General features: G+C 32.8%; 1 protein-coding gene across 1 annotated transcript; it reads left to right on the top strand.

Moving 5' to 3' along the window:
* The first annotated feature begins 6,669 nt into the window (after window positions 1-6,669).
* On the top strand, window positions 6,670-9,252 carry LOC111900963 (probable serine/threonine-protein kinase PBL21). Its single transcript, XM_023896832.3, has 3 exons — window positions 6,670-7,792; window positions 8,310-8,416; window positions 8,527-9,252. Exons 1-3 carry the CDS (start codon window positions 6,890-6,892, stop codon window positions 9,128-9,130), a joined length of 1,614 nt encoding a protein of 537 aa, XP_023752600.1. The 5' UTR covers window positions 6,670-6,889; the 3' UTR covers window positions 9,131-9,252.
* The last annotated feature ends 7,019 nt before the right edge of the window (window positions 9,253-16,271 follow it).

Genomic DNA, 16,271 nt, shown 5'->3' with positions numbered 1-16,271 from the left:
CAGTAAATCTAAGTGTCATAAGGTTTCTCTCCGATTCATGAAAATGATGGTGAGGAAACACTTTCACTAAGTAGATTTTATCTAGATAGAAATTGTGATATTTGCATTCTCAAAGTCGTTAGTGGAGCGCGTGTGGTTAACCGGCACACTAATATGGACTTGTGAGAAGTGGCAAAAAGGTCTAACCATTATGATTACGGCATACCTCTTCATAATTGTTTCGATACACAAGTATGCTATCTAAGGGAAGGTGTATGATTTTGATAAAGTTTTATCAAAACAATCTAGTATCAGAAATCTGAACTTTGGTAAGAAAGTCAATGAAGTATTGATTTCTAGAAGTCCAGGTGATTTCTGAGAACATGTCAAAGCTAGTGGGAGCATAAGTGTTATGCTAATAATCATCATGTTAGTGGGAGCATGATAATTATGATAAGTATTGCAAGCTAGCAATGTTAATTATAGAAAACAAAAGGTTTCAATTTGGAAAAGGTTGTTTTGCTATAATTAAGGGAGAGGAAATTATACTTCATCTAAAATCTATAATCTTAGATCGTGAGGTTTTAATCATTTAGTCAAGGATATATATGAATTTCATGTTGGTGTGTGGCTCAACATAAGGAAATTTTGTATATGAGTCCATTATTTGCGTTCTAAAATTCGATTATGATTACGGCATCCCTTTTCATAATCTGAATTATGAGAACTTGGCAAATTGAAATGGAAATGTTATAGCAAAAGACTGGTTTAGTCTTTATGTGAGACATCATGAATCGTGTCCCATATGCTTCGGATATAGGATCGATTACATGTGCTATATTCATCCTTTCTAAAATTTTCCAAATGCCTGGGGCATTAAGAAGGGAAAAGGTTTAGAACTGGATATGACTAAAAAGGATTAAACAATTGTCGAGGACAATCTAAGGTTTACCAAAGATTGGTTACTCAAGGACAATTGGAAGTATAGTGATAATTCTGGAAGGACCATATTGACATAATCTGTAAGGAGGCAACTCTTGTTCAGAAGTGACAGTCAAAATGAAATCTGGAAATGTTTCAAAGTTAGAATTTTAAATCTGTTTAAGATTAGGAAACTTAATGCAAGAAGGATGTTTCCAAGGAGCTGATCTTCTTTGGAATACTTTGTAATGGTTGTTGTCAAGTCTTTATGACTTTGTACATAATCATTACAAGAGGATCAATGCATATAAGTTTAGAATCTAACAGATTTCAGTAAATGACATGAATTTGGAATTCTTGCATTTGCAGTATAGATTTGGGAGTGTGAAAAGAAAATCATTGAAGTTATGTTCAATGGATCTAGTTCACAAAGTAAAGATCACAGACAAACATAGTATGCATACTTCGTGTGTGGCATGACTAGTGTTTAGAAAAAACATAGTGTACATGCTTGGAGCATGGGACAACTATTGTTTTAAATTCAAGAATAAAGTTGATAGCTGAAACGGTATACAATGAATAATGTGTAATCATATGGTGATAAATAAAAGGTGTTTTATTTATGTTCAAAGGGTTGATACCATATTGGATTCAATTATTATTGTGTTTCACTTTGCATGTTTTGACTTCCCGAATAAACTAGGTTATTCTTCCGGAATGACTAAGTTATTCAAACCATCCACAGTCGGTCATATGTTGGAAGTAGATATGAATTAAGACTGTCATGGGTTGGCTTGTAGAGGTCTAAGGTGTTGGACAAAGGGCTACAACACTCATGAGTGCTCATAAGTTCTGAGTATTGGATTCAACCCACGCTCATTGGAATCACTTCATGGATTTTATCACGAGTGATCATGAGACGATAATATCTTATATTCTTCAAACCTAGAGATATGAGTTGTTACTATGAGTTGATAGTACATTGATAGCACGAAAACGCATTTGGTAACTCGGTGCTATAAAACGTGCCTTTGTGTATGATTCAACAAGTAGTAGAACAAGCCATATGAGTCGAAGTTTATCCGTTCCTTTTACCTTCGGGATAAAAGCGATATCTGTGGGCCCCTCGATGATTTGATGATGACAAATAAAAGTGCTCGGCCGGGCCAGGACTGATTTGATTTGTTCAATTAGTCAGTCGTCATAAATCGAAAATCGGGAAACAACTAATGGACAGAGAGAATGATTATAATCCATGTCTCAGTCCATATGATATCTAGAATGGAGGAATATATGATCCCTTATCTAATGGACAAGTCACTGACAAAGGTCAAAGTTCATCGACAAGGTCAGAGTTCGACAGAAGCTTTTGAGAGCTACGATTGCCAGTTGGTTCCTGAAGTCATACGCAATAATAGTTTTAGACTTATCCAAGTGGGAGACTGTTGGATTAATGTCTAAGTCCATAACTATAATTGGTAAGACTTGACCCGACCCGGCATGGTCCATTTGGGTTGCATACCATCATGCACTTGGATAGACTATAATGAGAGAAATAAGACACTTATGGTTATTAATATATTATAAGTTCTAGTATATTAATAATAAGAATAATAAGATTATTTAATTAGTATTGATCAAGAATTAATCTAGGATTAATTAAGTGATCAAAAGAAGACTAATTAAATATATGGGTTGATTGTGTAAATCATCCATACTTGTATAGTGGGCTAATGCTCCATGGATAATCAAGTTGGGCTAAAACCCATAGGATGGTCCATGGATGCTCCATGGTGTATTTGAACCCATGGATCCAAGGAAATGGAAAGTCATGACAATTAGGGTTTACCCTAATTGTAACACTATATAAAGATCTTATTCTTGTCAAAATCGGCCACTAGTATCACACTAGTATTATTCTAGAGAGGGCTAGCCGATTTCATGAAGTGTAGAATTCTCTCAAGCTATTCTAAGTGTTTTGATGATTGTGATTCCATTTGAGGTGTCACACTTGGGGCACTAGGCACTCAAGCTTCATGAAGACATTCTACATCAAAGAGGTATGTATTCTATCTTGTTATATTGATAGTTTTTTGTATGCTAGATTAGGATAATACCTTGGAAGTTCTTATTTGCATGTATAATAGAGAAAACATAGATCCAAGGTATTTAGGGTTGCATGTACACTTAGGAGTGTTAGAATGCTCAAAACCCAACAGATTCATCCATCGTGCCTCGATGCCGGTTTGACATTAGTCCTTAGCTGATTCCATTCTAACCTTGGTATATTTTCCTACAATCATTAATCCTTCATATCTCTTTTGTTACTAACTCGTTTTTGATGTTCTTTATATCCACATTAAGGTTGGAACATACTCTATAATTTTTTTAAGTCATATTTCAATGACTTAATACAGGTGTTAATCTGTTATGTCACAAAGTTGGCCTAAAAGCATGAAATTTTCTATTTTACCTTTTTGGCCAAAATGCATCTTCTCATGCACTCTTTCTCTTGAGCTTTTGTTATCTAACATTTTCTAAGTGAATTAAACTCTTATTGGCCATTTTCATGAAGTCACAACTTCATAATCTAATATATTTATTATAATTGACCATTTTGCCATTTTGGTCAATATTTGACTAATAGTTAACTTTCGCTAAATTTCAGGTTCTTACATATGTGATCCTCAGAGTGAACTCTTTTTACTTTGATCTTGTATGGACATTACGAACCTATTCTTTGGCCTAATGACATGCCAACTTGTATACATAAAGGATACAACATCATTCTTTGACAAAGGATTACATATGTCGATTGAGGATATGGTGGTTTGTAGAGGTCCTTTCTTTGGGGGAATTCAATGGAGACTTACTTCTTTACCCATTAGGTTTTGTGGTTTAGGGTTGTACTCGACAGTAAATACTTTCTCCTATGAGTTCATAGCCTCAAGGGCCCAATCATGTGTGTTACAAGACAATATATTTCAAGATAGTGACATATATGATATGCATTACAGTTGGCTTGTCTTCGTGATACAATTCTACGATTTAAATTTAGCAGTATCACTAATAATGATATCGCCTCTAAAGCCTAACATGCATAATTGGCATATATGGTATGCATTACAATATATTTCATTCTTTGACACGACTGTTAGATAGAAAACAATTTTTGAGTGTCTATAAGCATCACACACTCAAAATTTTCTTTTGACTATCCTTATAGATGGTGATGACCAACATCCTTCACCAATGGAGTATCATGTCATCCTTAAATATCATATCATGATTCCATTGTTTTTCGGTTGATGATATATATATATATATATATATATATATATATATATATATATATATGTCCAGTTTGTCACATACATGATCATACTTTTTTGAGAGTATATAATACATTGTAGAGAGCTTGTAGGATTCAAGTACCGACACAAATATGGATATGAACTTTATTTTTGATGTATTTAAGCACACTGGTGTTTCTGCCAAGAAAGATGTGTCTATGAACTTTTTAATTGACATGTGGAAAAAAAATCAACACTTGGAAGGAAGATCGACATTTAGACCGACTGATGTTTTAGTTTTTTGATGGTCAAAGGGAAATGTGTATATGTGGATTTGCAGGGTTTCCTTCTCATGGGCTTGAGAAATGAGGGTTTCACCATGGTGCAAACTGCTTTAAAAGTCATTTTGTGCAAAGTGATAAAACAGAAGAAAAAATGCATAAAAATGATTCCACATTTATGTAAAAATTCTAACGAGGCTTACATATTTATGAATAATCGTCTAATCCATGGTATTGAAAAAGATATGTTATATTATTATCAATATATACTTAGAAATTGTTTTCAAATATAAAAACTTATCGAGAACAATTATAATACACTCAGTGGCGGACGGTAAGAGAGGCCAAGGGGGCATGGCCTCCCTGGTTTTCAGCCTCCTAATACATGATATATATAGATAATTTTTTTTTAATAAATGAATCCAATCATTATATTTTGCTATTTGCTAATTTGGCCCCTTCTGTTTTGAGCTCTGTTTTATATGTAATGTAAGTTACAAAATTTGGTTATTAACCCAAAAAATCATCCGAAAATCACTGATCAAATCAAGAAAATCATTGATAAAATAAAGAGAGAAGAAACCGGATGATATTAAGAAACTAATTAAGCTAATAAACTATCTCTTCAACTCTATAAAAGAAAAGAAAAACTCTAATCTAAGATACAAAATTCTGAACTCAAAGATTTGAGTTTAAGAAAACAATAAAGAACAAAATATTTCGACTCCAGAAACTGTCAAAATCTCACCGGAATAACACCGCCGCCGCCGCCCAACTGCATCTCCCACACCGGTTTCTGTCGCCACTCGCCGGACTACTGCTTCTCCGTTGTCGGACTGTAGCTTCTCTGCCTCTTTCTTTTTTCCGTTGTGTGCTCTGCTCGGTGCCGGCAAAATAGTGAATGCTGTCCCTCTCCGATACCCTTTTGACCTCTCGATCCCCTCTCCACAATGGTGAACATGTTTTTTTTTCCTCTCTCTTTTAACTCTCTTTGGGTATTTACATTTATTTATTTATTTATTTATTTATTCTGTAAACTTGTGGAGTGTAAGATTGGTATATAGTGGTATAGTGTAGGCTGGCAAATTTACTTTATTAATAATGATAACATCTATTTTTAATTTATTATTTTTGTAGAATTATAGTATGCAAAATCCTTATGTTAACTTATTTATTTTATATATTAGTATATAGTGGAATTAATAAAAATGATAACATACAAATCCATATGTAAAACACTAAAAGTCTAAAACGATTATACTCATATTTTATAAAAATATTATAAAAATATTGTTGTTTGATATAACAGATTTGTCCTCTGTTATTTTATTTTAGTACTATATATGTTATTTATTAATTGCTACTATAATACATATCCAACGTGAAAAAACAATTGTCTATTAACGAGTTATTTAAAATGAAAGTGCTAATTTTATCTATGAACACCTACTAGAGATTGTTTTGGATAAAAATACATTAAATGTCTAGCATTACTCTAGCAAGATTTTAAAAATAAAAAAAATCAATGACTTCAATTTTGAAGTGAGACGTAAAAATATTTTGTTACTAGTTTTCTTGTCTTAAATTTTTATGTTATCATTTTGAACATTTTTTTTGTTTATACGGTTTTGTTTTGAAGTTTTAATTCCTTCCCTGAATACACTGACTAATATTTTTGAATTATGTTTGATTATTGGTATTAAAATGTGATTTATATGGCAACCAAAATTTGCCGGCTAAAAGAATTAGTTATACGAAATTTGTCAACCAAAAATAAATTGGACATAGTTATACGTGATGGACTCACAAATTGTATACAATGTTGATGCATAGAGGTCGAAGAAACATTAATTGAATATAAAATAGAAGAGAATAATATGAAGTTGAATAGCGCATCATGGAATTTTTAGTGGAAAATTATGTGTTTTTAAGAGATAATGGAGTCCTCTCTCCTATTTAATTAGCGCTACATTCTGAACATCACGTGGATAAATATGAAATCACTATGATATTTCCTCGAAAATTCTGGTCACGATGAAAACGAAGTAAAGGACAAAGGAAGTGGATGACGAGTGATGCGTCGCAAAACCAAATCATTGAATAAAACAAACATTAAAAACTGTCGGCCATCGATAAATTATTGGAAGTGAAGACCGAAGAGTAGACTATAAAGATGTTGACTCGAAGAAAATGTGTTTATACAATATGTCCCACTTGTTTGAATTGTTGCAACCGCAACACAACCCGATACGGAAACTTCAGATTTCTTAATCACGCCCTGTTTCTCTTCTAACCTAGCCGTCTTGCTCTTGCCTCTCCATTTTTGCTAAGGTAAAGTACTCGTTCTTACTTTTAATTAGTTTTACTTTTTATTTGCCTCTGGAATCTCGATTGTTGGTATATTTCGGTCTGAAAATGTCTCAAATGAAAGAGTCGGAACACCTCAAAATTTCATTCAGAGAGATTGAAATAGCAACCAACAACTTCGAAACTTGTATCGGAAAAGGGGGGTACGGTCGGGTGTACAGAGGAGAGCTCTTAATATCTGGAAAGCTTATCACAGTCGCTGTAAAGCGGCTATATGAGCAGTTCGGACAAGGGTCAAAAGAGTTTTTGACAGAAATTGCGTTGCTCTCCGGTCAAAAACATCCAAACTTGATCTCTCTTCTTGGTTATTGCGAAGAAGGGAAGGAGAAAATCCTTGTTTATGAATATGTAGAGCGAGGAAGTTTGGATCAATATCTAACGCATCATAATACGACTTACAATATTCTTACCTGGCCGGAAAGACTCAAAATATGTGTAGGTATTGCTCGTGGATTGGAACACCTCCATAATCATGTGGGAAAGCATCAGGCCATAATCCATCGGGATATAAAAAGCGCAAACATTTTGGTAGATCACAACTGGGTTGCTAAAATTTCTGATCTTGGATTATCCAAGTTAAGTTTATCAGGTCTAGATAGAAGTGCTATTATCACCCACGCTTGTGGAACACCTGGTTACTGTGAACCAGAATACATCACTACTGGCATCGTCACCAAAGAATCAGATGTGTATTCTTTCGGCATGGTACTACTTGAACTTTTGTGCGGGAGGCTGTGCACCATTAGAGACGACAAAGGCTTGTTGTTATTAGACTACTTTAAAATGAATAATTTCCACACGATTATCGATCCTAGTTTAAGGAAACAAATGAGCTCATACTCAATGAACAAATTCTTAAAGATTGCATATGGATGCCTGCGTGAAGATCGACAACAACGCTTTCCCATGGATCTTGTTTTGAAAGAGCTTGAAGAATCACTAAACATCGAGGTATATAAGTTTTTTATTTATACCACGAATATAATCCATATTCTAATAAAAAAATAGTTTTAATGTCCTTTTGACATGTTATATCTTATTAAGCATTCTAATTAATGCATATTTTATTCTACTTTTGCCATGTATCACCCTATTAGGCTTCTTCATTAATGCTTGTCATTTATCAACCTATTAATTCTCAATTTTAAATTTTAAAATTTAAATTTCTCACTCTAATTACATTAGAATAAAAATTAAATTAAAATTAATACAAATTATAAAGTGATGTAATTTCACATATTTATTTAAGTTAACAATTATAATTTTATATAAATAAAAAAATATCTCCTACTTAATAATTTATTTGAAATAATTGATTGATAATTTTAAGTTCTCACTATAATAGTTTAATTAATTTTATAACCGTGGTTCTCACGGGTTATAAACTAGTGTATAACAAAGATCATATATGTAACGCCATTGCAGCCTGGAATAATTAATGCATGTGGATGTTGTACATGTGACACAGTTATCTTTGAGAAACGGTGAGAAATCTAATTTGATACCAATATCACGGGGATTGCAAAACGAGACTCCAAAATCTTCCTTTGCTACGCTCATCAAACACCGAACCAAGTAACCTTATATTTGTTTAATTTATAAACTAACTGTTATGTTAATCTCTCCATCGATCCTTCATTTCCATGTGCGCTGCTAACATTATCGTATTTCACCATGTAATGTAGTGTGGGGAAAATTTTCGATCTATTTGATATAAATAGAGACGGTGGTCTTAGTAGAGAAGAGCTAGTTGCCTTCCTGGTGGTTACAAACGTTAACGTTGAATATGGTCACGAGCAAATTAGCGCCTTGGTCGATGAGGTTCTCTGTTTGTATGACAAATATCTTGATGACAAAAAGGGTCTTACTTACCATGGGCTGTTACAGTACTATGATGATGGCCATGGTGATTTGGACTCTGATATTGCGAAACTGGTGTCTGACTCATATTCCAACAATGATGATTCAAGTAGACGACACAAGTTGATAACGATTTTCCAGAAACATAATCACGATTTTGCTTATGATGGCCTATTAAAGTTGGTGCTTGATTCGAAACCTAGTGATGACGATGAAGCTGCTCTATGGTTTGGTTCACCAAAGAGCTCGGTTATGATTAAACTGTTGACAAATAAACCAGTACTTTCGTGGTTGGTGATCACCCTGTTTATATTGTTGATAACAACGATATTGGTGAAACTTAGCTTCTTGTGGTTTGTCTTTTTGATTTTGTCGAACTCTATTATTGCATTTATGAACAAAAGCAAGAACATGCGTGCATTGAATTAGGTTTGCCTCTTTATCATGCTGTATCAATTATAGGTAGTGTTTGTTTGTAAAATCCTCATTTGGACAAGACAATTTGTTACATATATGCATTGCAACATCAAGATTTACCAAATTAACACCAACTAATAACGATACCTATATCTTTTCTACCAAGTTGTTTTATTTATTTATTTATTTTATTACAATCACTACTAGAAAAAGGCTTTTCTTGACAGACAACTGTTTTATGACAGGCAAAGAAGTCTGTCATGAACCTTATGTCATATATCGTAAAATATCAATGATTTACGACAGACAAAAATGTATGTTGTAAATTTATGTCATATTTTAAAGAGTAAATGTTTAATATATGGATGCATTATTTGTATAGAACCAAGTGCATCATTTATACCGACCACAAAAGCCTTCAGCATATCCTAGATAAAAAAATGTTAAATATGCGAAAAATGAGATGGGTAGAGTTGTTTAGTGATTATGACTGCGAAATATGATATCACCCAGGCAAGGCTAATGTAGTAGCCGATGTGCTTAGCAGAAAAGAAAGAGTGAAACCTTCCTGTGTGAGAGCTTTGGGAATGGTAATACAGACAAGCTTGAAATCTCAAATCATTGATGCCCAGGAGAAAGCCTTGATCAAGGAAAGTCTGCAAGGTGAAACTTTGCATGGTTTAACAATCTGAGAGACATGGTACTAGATGAATCTAAGGGTTATTTTAAGAACAAATTTTGGATTCCAAGGGTTAACAATCTGACAGCGTACGTTATTTTAAGAACAAATTTTGGATTCCAAAGGTTAACAATCTGAGAGACATGGTACTAGATGAATCTCATCGATCTAAATACTCAATTCACCCTGGAGCGGATAAGATGTACAAAGATCTTAAAGAGTACCATTGGTGGCCTGGAATGAAAAATGACATTTCCTTGTATGTTGGGAAGTGTTTGACATGCTCAATAGTCAAAGTTGAACATCAGAAACCATCCAGCTTATTGCAACAACCCGAAATTCCACAATGGAAATTGGAGCAAATATCCATGGATTTTGTCACCAAACTTCCTAGAAGTTCTAAAGGTCATGATTCGATTTGGGTCATGGTGGACATACCGACAAAATCTGCTCACTTTCTCCCTATTCGGGAAGATTTCAAGATGGAAAAACTGGCCCAAATCTACATTGACAAAATTATGGCTCTGCATGGTGTACCTCTATCTATCATTTCTGATAGAGATAGCCGTTTCACATCACGATTTTGGTGGATGTTACAGAAGGCCTTGGGAACCTAGATAAATTTGAGCATATTTTACCACCCTCAGACAGACGGTCAGACGCAGAGAACAGTACAAACCTTGGAAGATATGCTACGGGCGTGTGACATTGAATTCAAGGGAAATTGGGATACTCATTTGCCTCTAATAGAGTTCTCCTACAATAATAGTTACCATACTCATTTGCCTCTAATAGATTTCTCCTACAATAATAGTTACCATACGAGTATCCAATGTGCTACGTATGAAGCATTGTATGGACGTAAGTTTCGTTCTCCATTATGTTGGACAGAAATCGGAGAAAGACAATTGAATAGACTCGACATTATCTAGGAAACAACTGAAAAGATTGATATCATCAGAGACAGGCTTAAAATCGCTAGAGATCGTCAGAAAAGTTATGCAGACAACCGTCGAAAACGTTTAGAATTCCAAGTCAGAGACATGGTTCTTCTAAAGGTATTGCCTTGGAAAGGGCTTGTAAGCCTCAGAAAGAAAGGAAAACTAAGCCCAATATATGTAGGAACATTTGAGGTCATTTAAAGGATCGGTTCGGTAGCGTATAAACTCAAGTTACCTCAGGAGTTGAGTGCTATTCGCGACACATTTCATGTCTCTAATCTTAGGAAATGTTTAGCTGATGAATCATTGATAGTACTCTAGATGAAATCCAGATCGATTATAAGCTAAATTTCATCGAGGAACCGATAGAAATACTTGACAGAGTGGTGAAACAACTCAAGTAGAGCAAGATTCCAATTGTGAAAGTTCGATGGAACTCAAAACACGGGCCGGAGTACACCTGGGAACATGAGGACTTCATGAAGGAAAAATATCCTCAATTATTCCATGTGTTGACGAATGATGACGTTAACTGAATTTCAGGACGAAATTCTTTCGACTGGGGGACAAAGTGACAACTGTCAAATTCAGGTCATTCTTCGACTTGAACACCTTTGCATAAATCATGTACACAACTCATACATTTGACCTAGCAGTAGAAATCAGGTCAAAATTATGTAGAAACTTGGATCCAACTAAAATCCAGGACTATTATACTTGACTCTTACAATTCAAATGAATTGTTCAACTACTGTAGAGAATGTCAATACCCGAATTAGAACAAGCTACAAATATTTCTTATAATTAGTATATATATATATGTATATATACATATATATATATATATATATATATATATATATATATATATATATATATATATATATCAAACCCTAAAATAACGTAAAAACTTTTAATTTCACTTCCATATGTGGTTAGATATCTAACAAAATCACAAAACCCTAAAAAGCCCTAGAACCCTAAATATAAAATTTAACACCTAAAACTCCATAAAATTTGTTATGAACCTTATAATAACAAGTTAAGATAATTAAATTATTGGACATAATCAAAGATAGGAAATATTAAACCATTTATCTTATTCCTAAAGTTATAAGCTAAATTATCAAAGAATAATGCATAAATCAAAACCTAAATAAATTTTATAAATTTTTTTTAAAGTTTATAAAATGTAGGAAAATGATTTAAATGTAATTATGAGAGAGAGGGCATCTCTCATCCTCCCAAAATTCGGCCACCCTCTCTCCAAGACACCTCTTCATAATAATTTCAATCATTTACTTCTCCTCCACACTTTATCTTCCTTTCTTTACTCTCTCTTACACTCCACCACATACACCACTCAACTCTCTCTTTCTCCCTCTCAAACTCACAAAAATTAGCAGCCAAGAAGTTCTTTCCACACCAAAAATCATCTTTTTCAAGTGTTCTTCTTAAGGTAATCACAAAAGAAAAACATTCTTCCTTCATTTCCACACATAATTTCACCAATTTATGCATTTATTTCTACTTCTACTCCATTCTATGAAAAGATTTTGGACCATATACCACAAACACGATTTTGATGATGATGGTGGTAGGATTTCACCTTAAAACATCATGCATGTAGCAAATGGTGGAATACCATGATCCAAACCTATGTCAAAATCAAAATAAACCATTTTATACTAGGCTTGGTGGATAAATCATAATATGAACCAATGCTTTCTTTCAAAAATGATTTTTAATTTTCAAAATCATGCATGTCCTTAAACCAACATGCATGTGTTGATCTTTAAGCCTAAGATGCTTGATGATTAAAACATGTTGTTAAAAGGTTCAAACTCATGCATGAAGTGATTTAAATCCACCAAACTATCTAAAATTCATTTTTAACATGAATATTATTCTTCCCAGAATCCCATCAACAAAATGAGAATTTTTGGAAATTTTCAGAAAATAACTTACTTTTCTTGAATTTTTATAATTATTGCAAGAAAATAAAGCAATAATTCACATAAAATATTTTTTATGGTCAATAAATTCTGGGAAATTTCTGATGTGACCTATACACTTAGTAAAGACGTTTCATGAAGTTGCATGCATTTTTATGATTTTTTAATGTTGATTTTAAATTTATATTTTTTTGAAGAGAAATAAATATTAAAGTATAATTATGAATGTTTAAAACCATATTTGATCATTTTTGCATCTTCTGGACATTATAAGAACTCCATAAATAAATATAAGTCTTTTCCATGAAAATTTCTTATTTTTCCTGATTTAATAAATGTTTAATAGACTAAATTGATGAAAACTAGATACACTTATCTAAAAATTATAAAACTTCATTAAAATACCTTATATCACATATTAATCATAAATAAAAAGATTGGTTAATTTTCCTTATTGTTTGGTAATTTTTTATGAATTAATTCTTATTTATAAGAATAAATCAAAGAAAAATAGTTAAACTGTTCTAAAAATCACAAGAAATCATTTAACATCGTGTATTACATTTTAAATACAAATAAATTTTGTTAGAAATTTTATGATCTATATGATATTTATTTCTATTTTTGCTAGAATAAATACACAAAAATCATAAAAATAGGTTAAACTAATTGAAAATGATTTAGTTAATTTTTTCAGCTTTTATTTATAAAATAAAAACTGTACCAAATTTTTGAAGAATTATGTAATGTGTTTACTATTTATGCAAATTTTCTCACATTTAATACACATAAATCATGAAAACCGGACTCTACTATATGAAAGCCACTTTTGATATTTTTCCCACCTTATATACATTGTATATAGGTGACACTAAAAGTTTGGAGAATTTTATTAACTGTTCACTATTTTTCATGAATTTGTGTTGATTTGAGAAATTAAATAAAGGAAAAATAATTAAACACATCAAAAATTCAAGTAAACTTTTTTGGAAGATCTTTACTGTATTTAGAAAAAAATCTAATGTTTGAAGATTTTTGGAAACTGTTTGATAATATTTTGGATTTTTCTTATTTAAAACAACGTTGAAAATATTAAAATGCTCTACAATTAATAATACAAAATCTGGAAAATATCACCTAAAATTGTATTTGAACATACAAAATTCCAAAATTTCAGAAAAATTTGTCAACAAGTAATTAAAACCCAATTCTTAAAGTAAGTTTTGGTATTTCTCTATACGTAGAAATTGTATATTAGTATTAGATTTGTGACACAGAAACTCACTAGAGTGTATTATTATCATAGGATCCCGGTATTAAGACTTGTTGGTGTATCCCAAAGCATCACTTGTAACTTTTGAAGCATCGTGAGTATTCACACCTCCCCATATTTTTGGTTTTTAAGTTTTGGGTGGAAAAATATGTCCTAAATGGTTTATGTTCGTTGTATTTATTTTGACTCGTATAAACTTGGTTGCTATTTTGAATGTATGTGTATGTTACTTTAATTCATGAGGCCTGTATCATGGTTAAGTCGTTGGAATCATTTAACACAACTCATTAACTCTTTTGAGCGCATGGTCATTATGGATAACGTTAAAAGGAGGAAGACAACTCCTCACTCGCACGATTTGCGGAGTGCATTTTACCATTTTATTCACTATGTTTGCAATACACATAGTAGTCAATATGGCATGATTCGGTCATTAGGCTTGGGTTGTGAACTCATGAATGGAATCTTTATGCACATATGAAACTTTTTTACCTATTTTAGAAAAAAAAACTTTATTTCCCATGAGAATATGAATTTTGCATCTTAATTTGGCAACGTACTTTATTTCTCATAATGACAGCGAACTTTGTTTATGCAAACCAGTTTACTCATCGTAGCAATGTATTTTTATTTATGGAAACTTCTATCAAAACTTTGATTATGATTTATGAAACCATTATTTTTGTAAATATGTTAACTCACCAACTATTTCTATAGTTGACGCTTGTTTTACATGTTTTTTCAGGAAATAATTAGTAATTGGTAGAAAGATTCACCATCATAAGTATGCTGCATCAAGTGGAAAAATGGTTTTCTGTTTTTAGTTTTTGAACAATGATGTTTATTTTTTAGACTTGTCTTGGATGTGTTTTTAAACATGGATTGTAAATTATAAATGTTTTTATGATGTGGATGTATCTTTAACTTTTGCTATGAAACCGTTATCGTTGTCATGCTTTGTGTTTTCGCTTTAGCGGGTTGTGACAACGTAGTAGGTCAAATCTTGTTACACCCCCAAAACCGGTGAACGGAGGAAACGTTATGGGGTGACGTCATTGTTGGATAAGGTGTCTAAGTCCATAACTATTTCGGGCTTGTACTTGACCCGACCCGACATGGTCCATTTGGGTTGCATGGCACCATGCAATTGGATAGACTAAATGAAAGAAATAACACTTGGAGATTATTAATATATTATAAGTTCTAATATATTAATAATATTATTTGATTAGTTTGATCAATAATTAATTTATAATTAATTAAGTGGTCAAAAGAGAACTAATTAAATATATGGGTTGATTATGTAAATCATCCACATCTTGTATAGTGGGCTAAGAGGCTCCATGGATTATCAAGTTGGGTTCTACCCATAGGATGCTCCATGGATGCTCCATGGGAGTTACAAACCCATGGGTCATGGAAATGAAGAGTCATGACACATTAGGGTTTACATGGTGTAACCCTAGATGTGTCAACACTATATAAGAAGCATATTCTCCACCAAAATCGGCTACACTAAGAAACTAGAGGGCTTGGCCGATTTTTTAGAAGTGTGTATTATCTCAAGAGTCTTTCCAAGAGCATTTGGTGTTGTGTGAAGCATTTGAGGCATCACACTTGGGGTGATAGGCTCACAAGGTTTCAAGGAACACAAGCAACAACAAGGTAAGTTATTCTATCTATTAATCAAGTTAAAATTGTTCCCCATGTATGCTAGATAGGAATATAGCCTTGGAATTCAACTTAGCATGATAATTAGACAAACATAGATCCAAGGTTATTAGGGTTGCATGTACACTTAGGAAGTGTTAGAATGCTCAAAACCCATCAGTGGTATCAGAGCCTAGGCTTGTTTGTTTGTTATTTGTGCTTTAAAGTTGAAGAAAGTCGAAAATCTTGCTGTCTGACTGATGGACTCGGCGAGTCCATGGGGAGGACTCGTCGAGTTCACGTGTATCTTCAACCTACTCGGCGAGTAGGTTCATGCACTCGGCGAGTAGGGTCGACAGAGTGCAGAATTTCGACTTCAGTTGCTGTAAATGGATTAGAAACATGACCCTAAATTGTTTTGGTACTTGAAAACTTGTTTTAGAAGGTGTAATGTCTTTTCTAACTCATTTACAACAACTAGTTATCAAAATTACAAAGATTAAATGTGATTTTGATTCTTGAAGGTGTTCATATTCATATTCTTGTTCTTATGATGTTTAGATGATCATAGGAATTATTTGTAACCTATGTGGTAGATTAATTCATGATCATAATGTGTTTTAATGGAGTCCATAACTTGTCCTCAAGTTATGGA

Source organism: Lactuca sativa, chromosome 8 (assembly GCF_002870075.4).
Source record: "Lactuca sativa cultivar Salinas chromosome 8, Lsat_Salinas_v11, whole genome shotgun sequence".
Taxonomy (NCBI): domain Eukaryota; kingdom Viridiplantae; phylum Streptophyta; class Magnoliopsida; order Asterales; family Asteraceae; genus Lactuca; species Lactuca sativa.
Note: the sequence above shows the minus strand (reverse complement) of the source record. Positions and strands in the feature narration are given on the sequence as shown.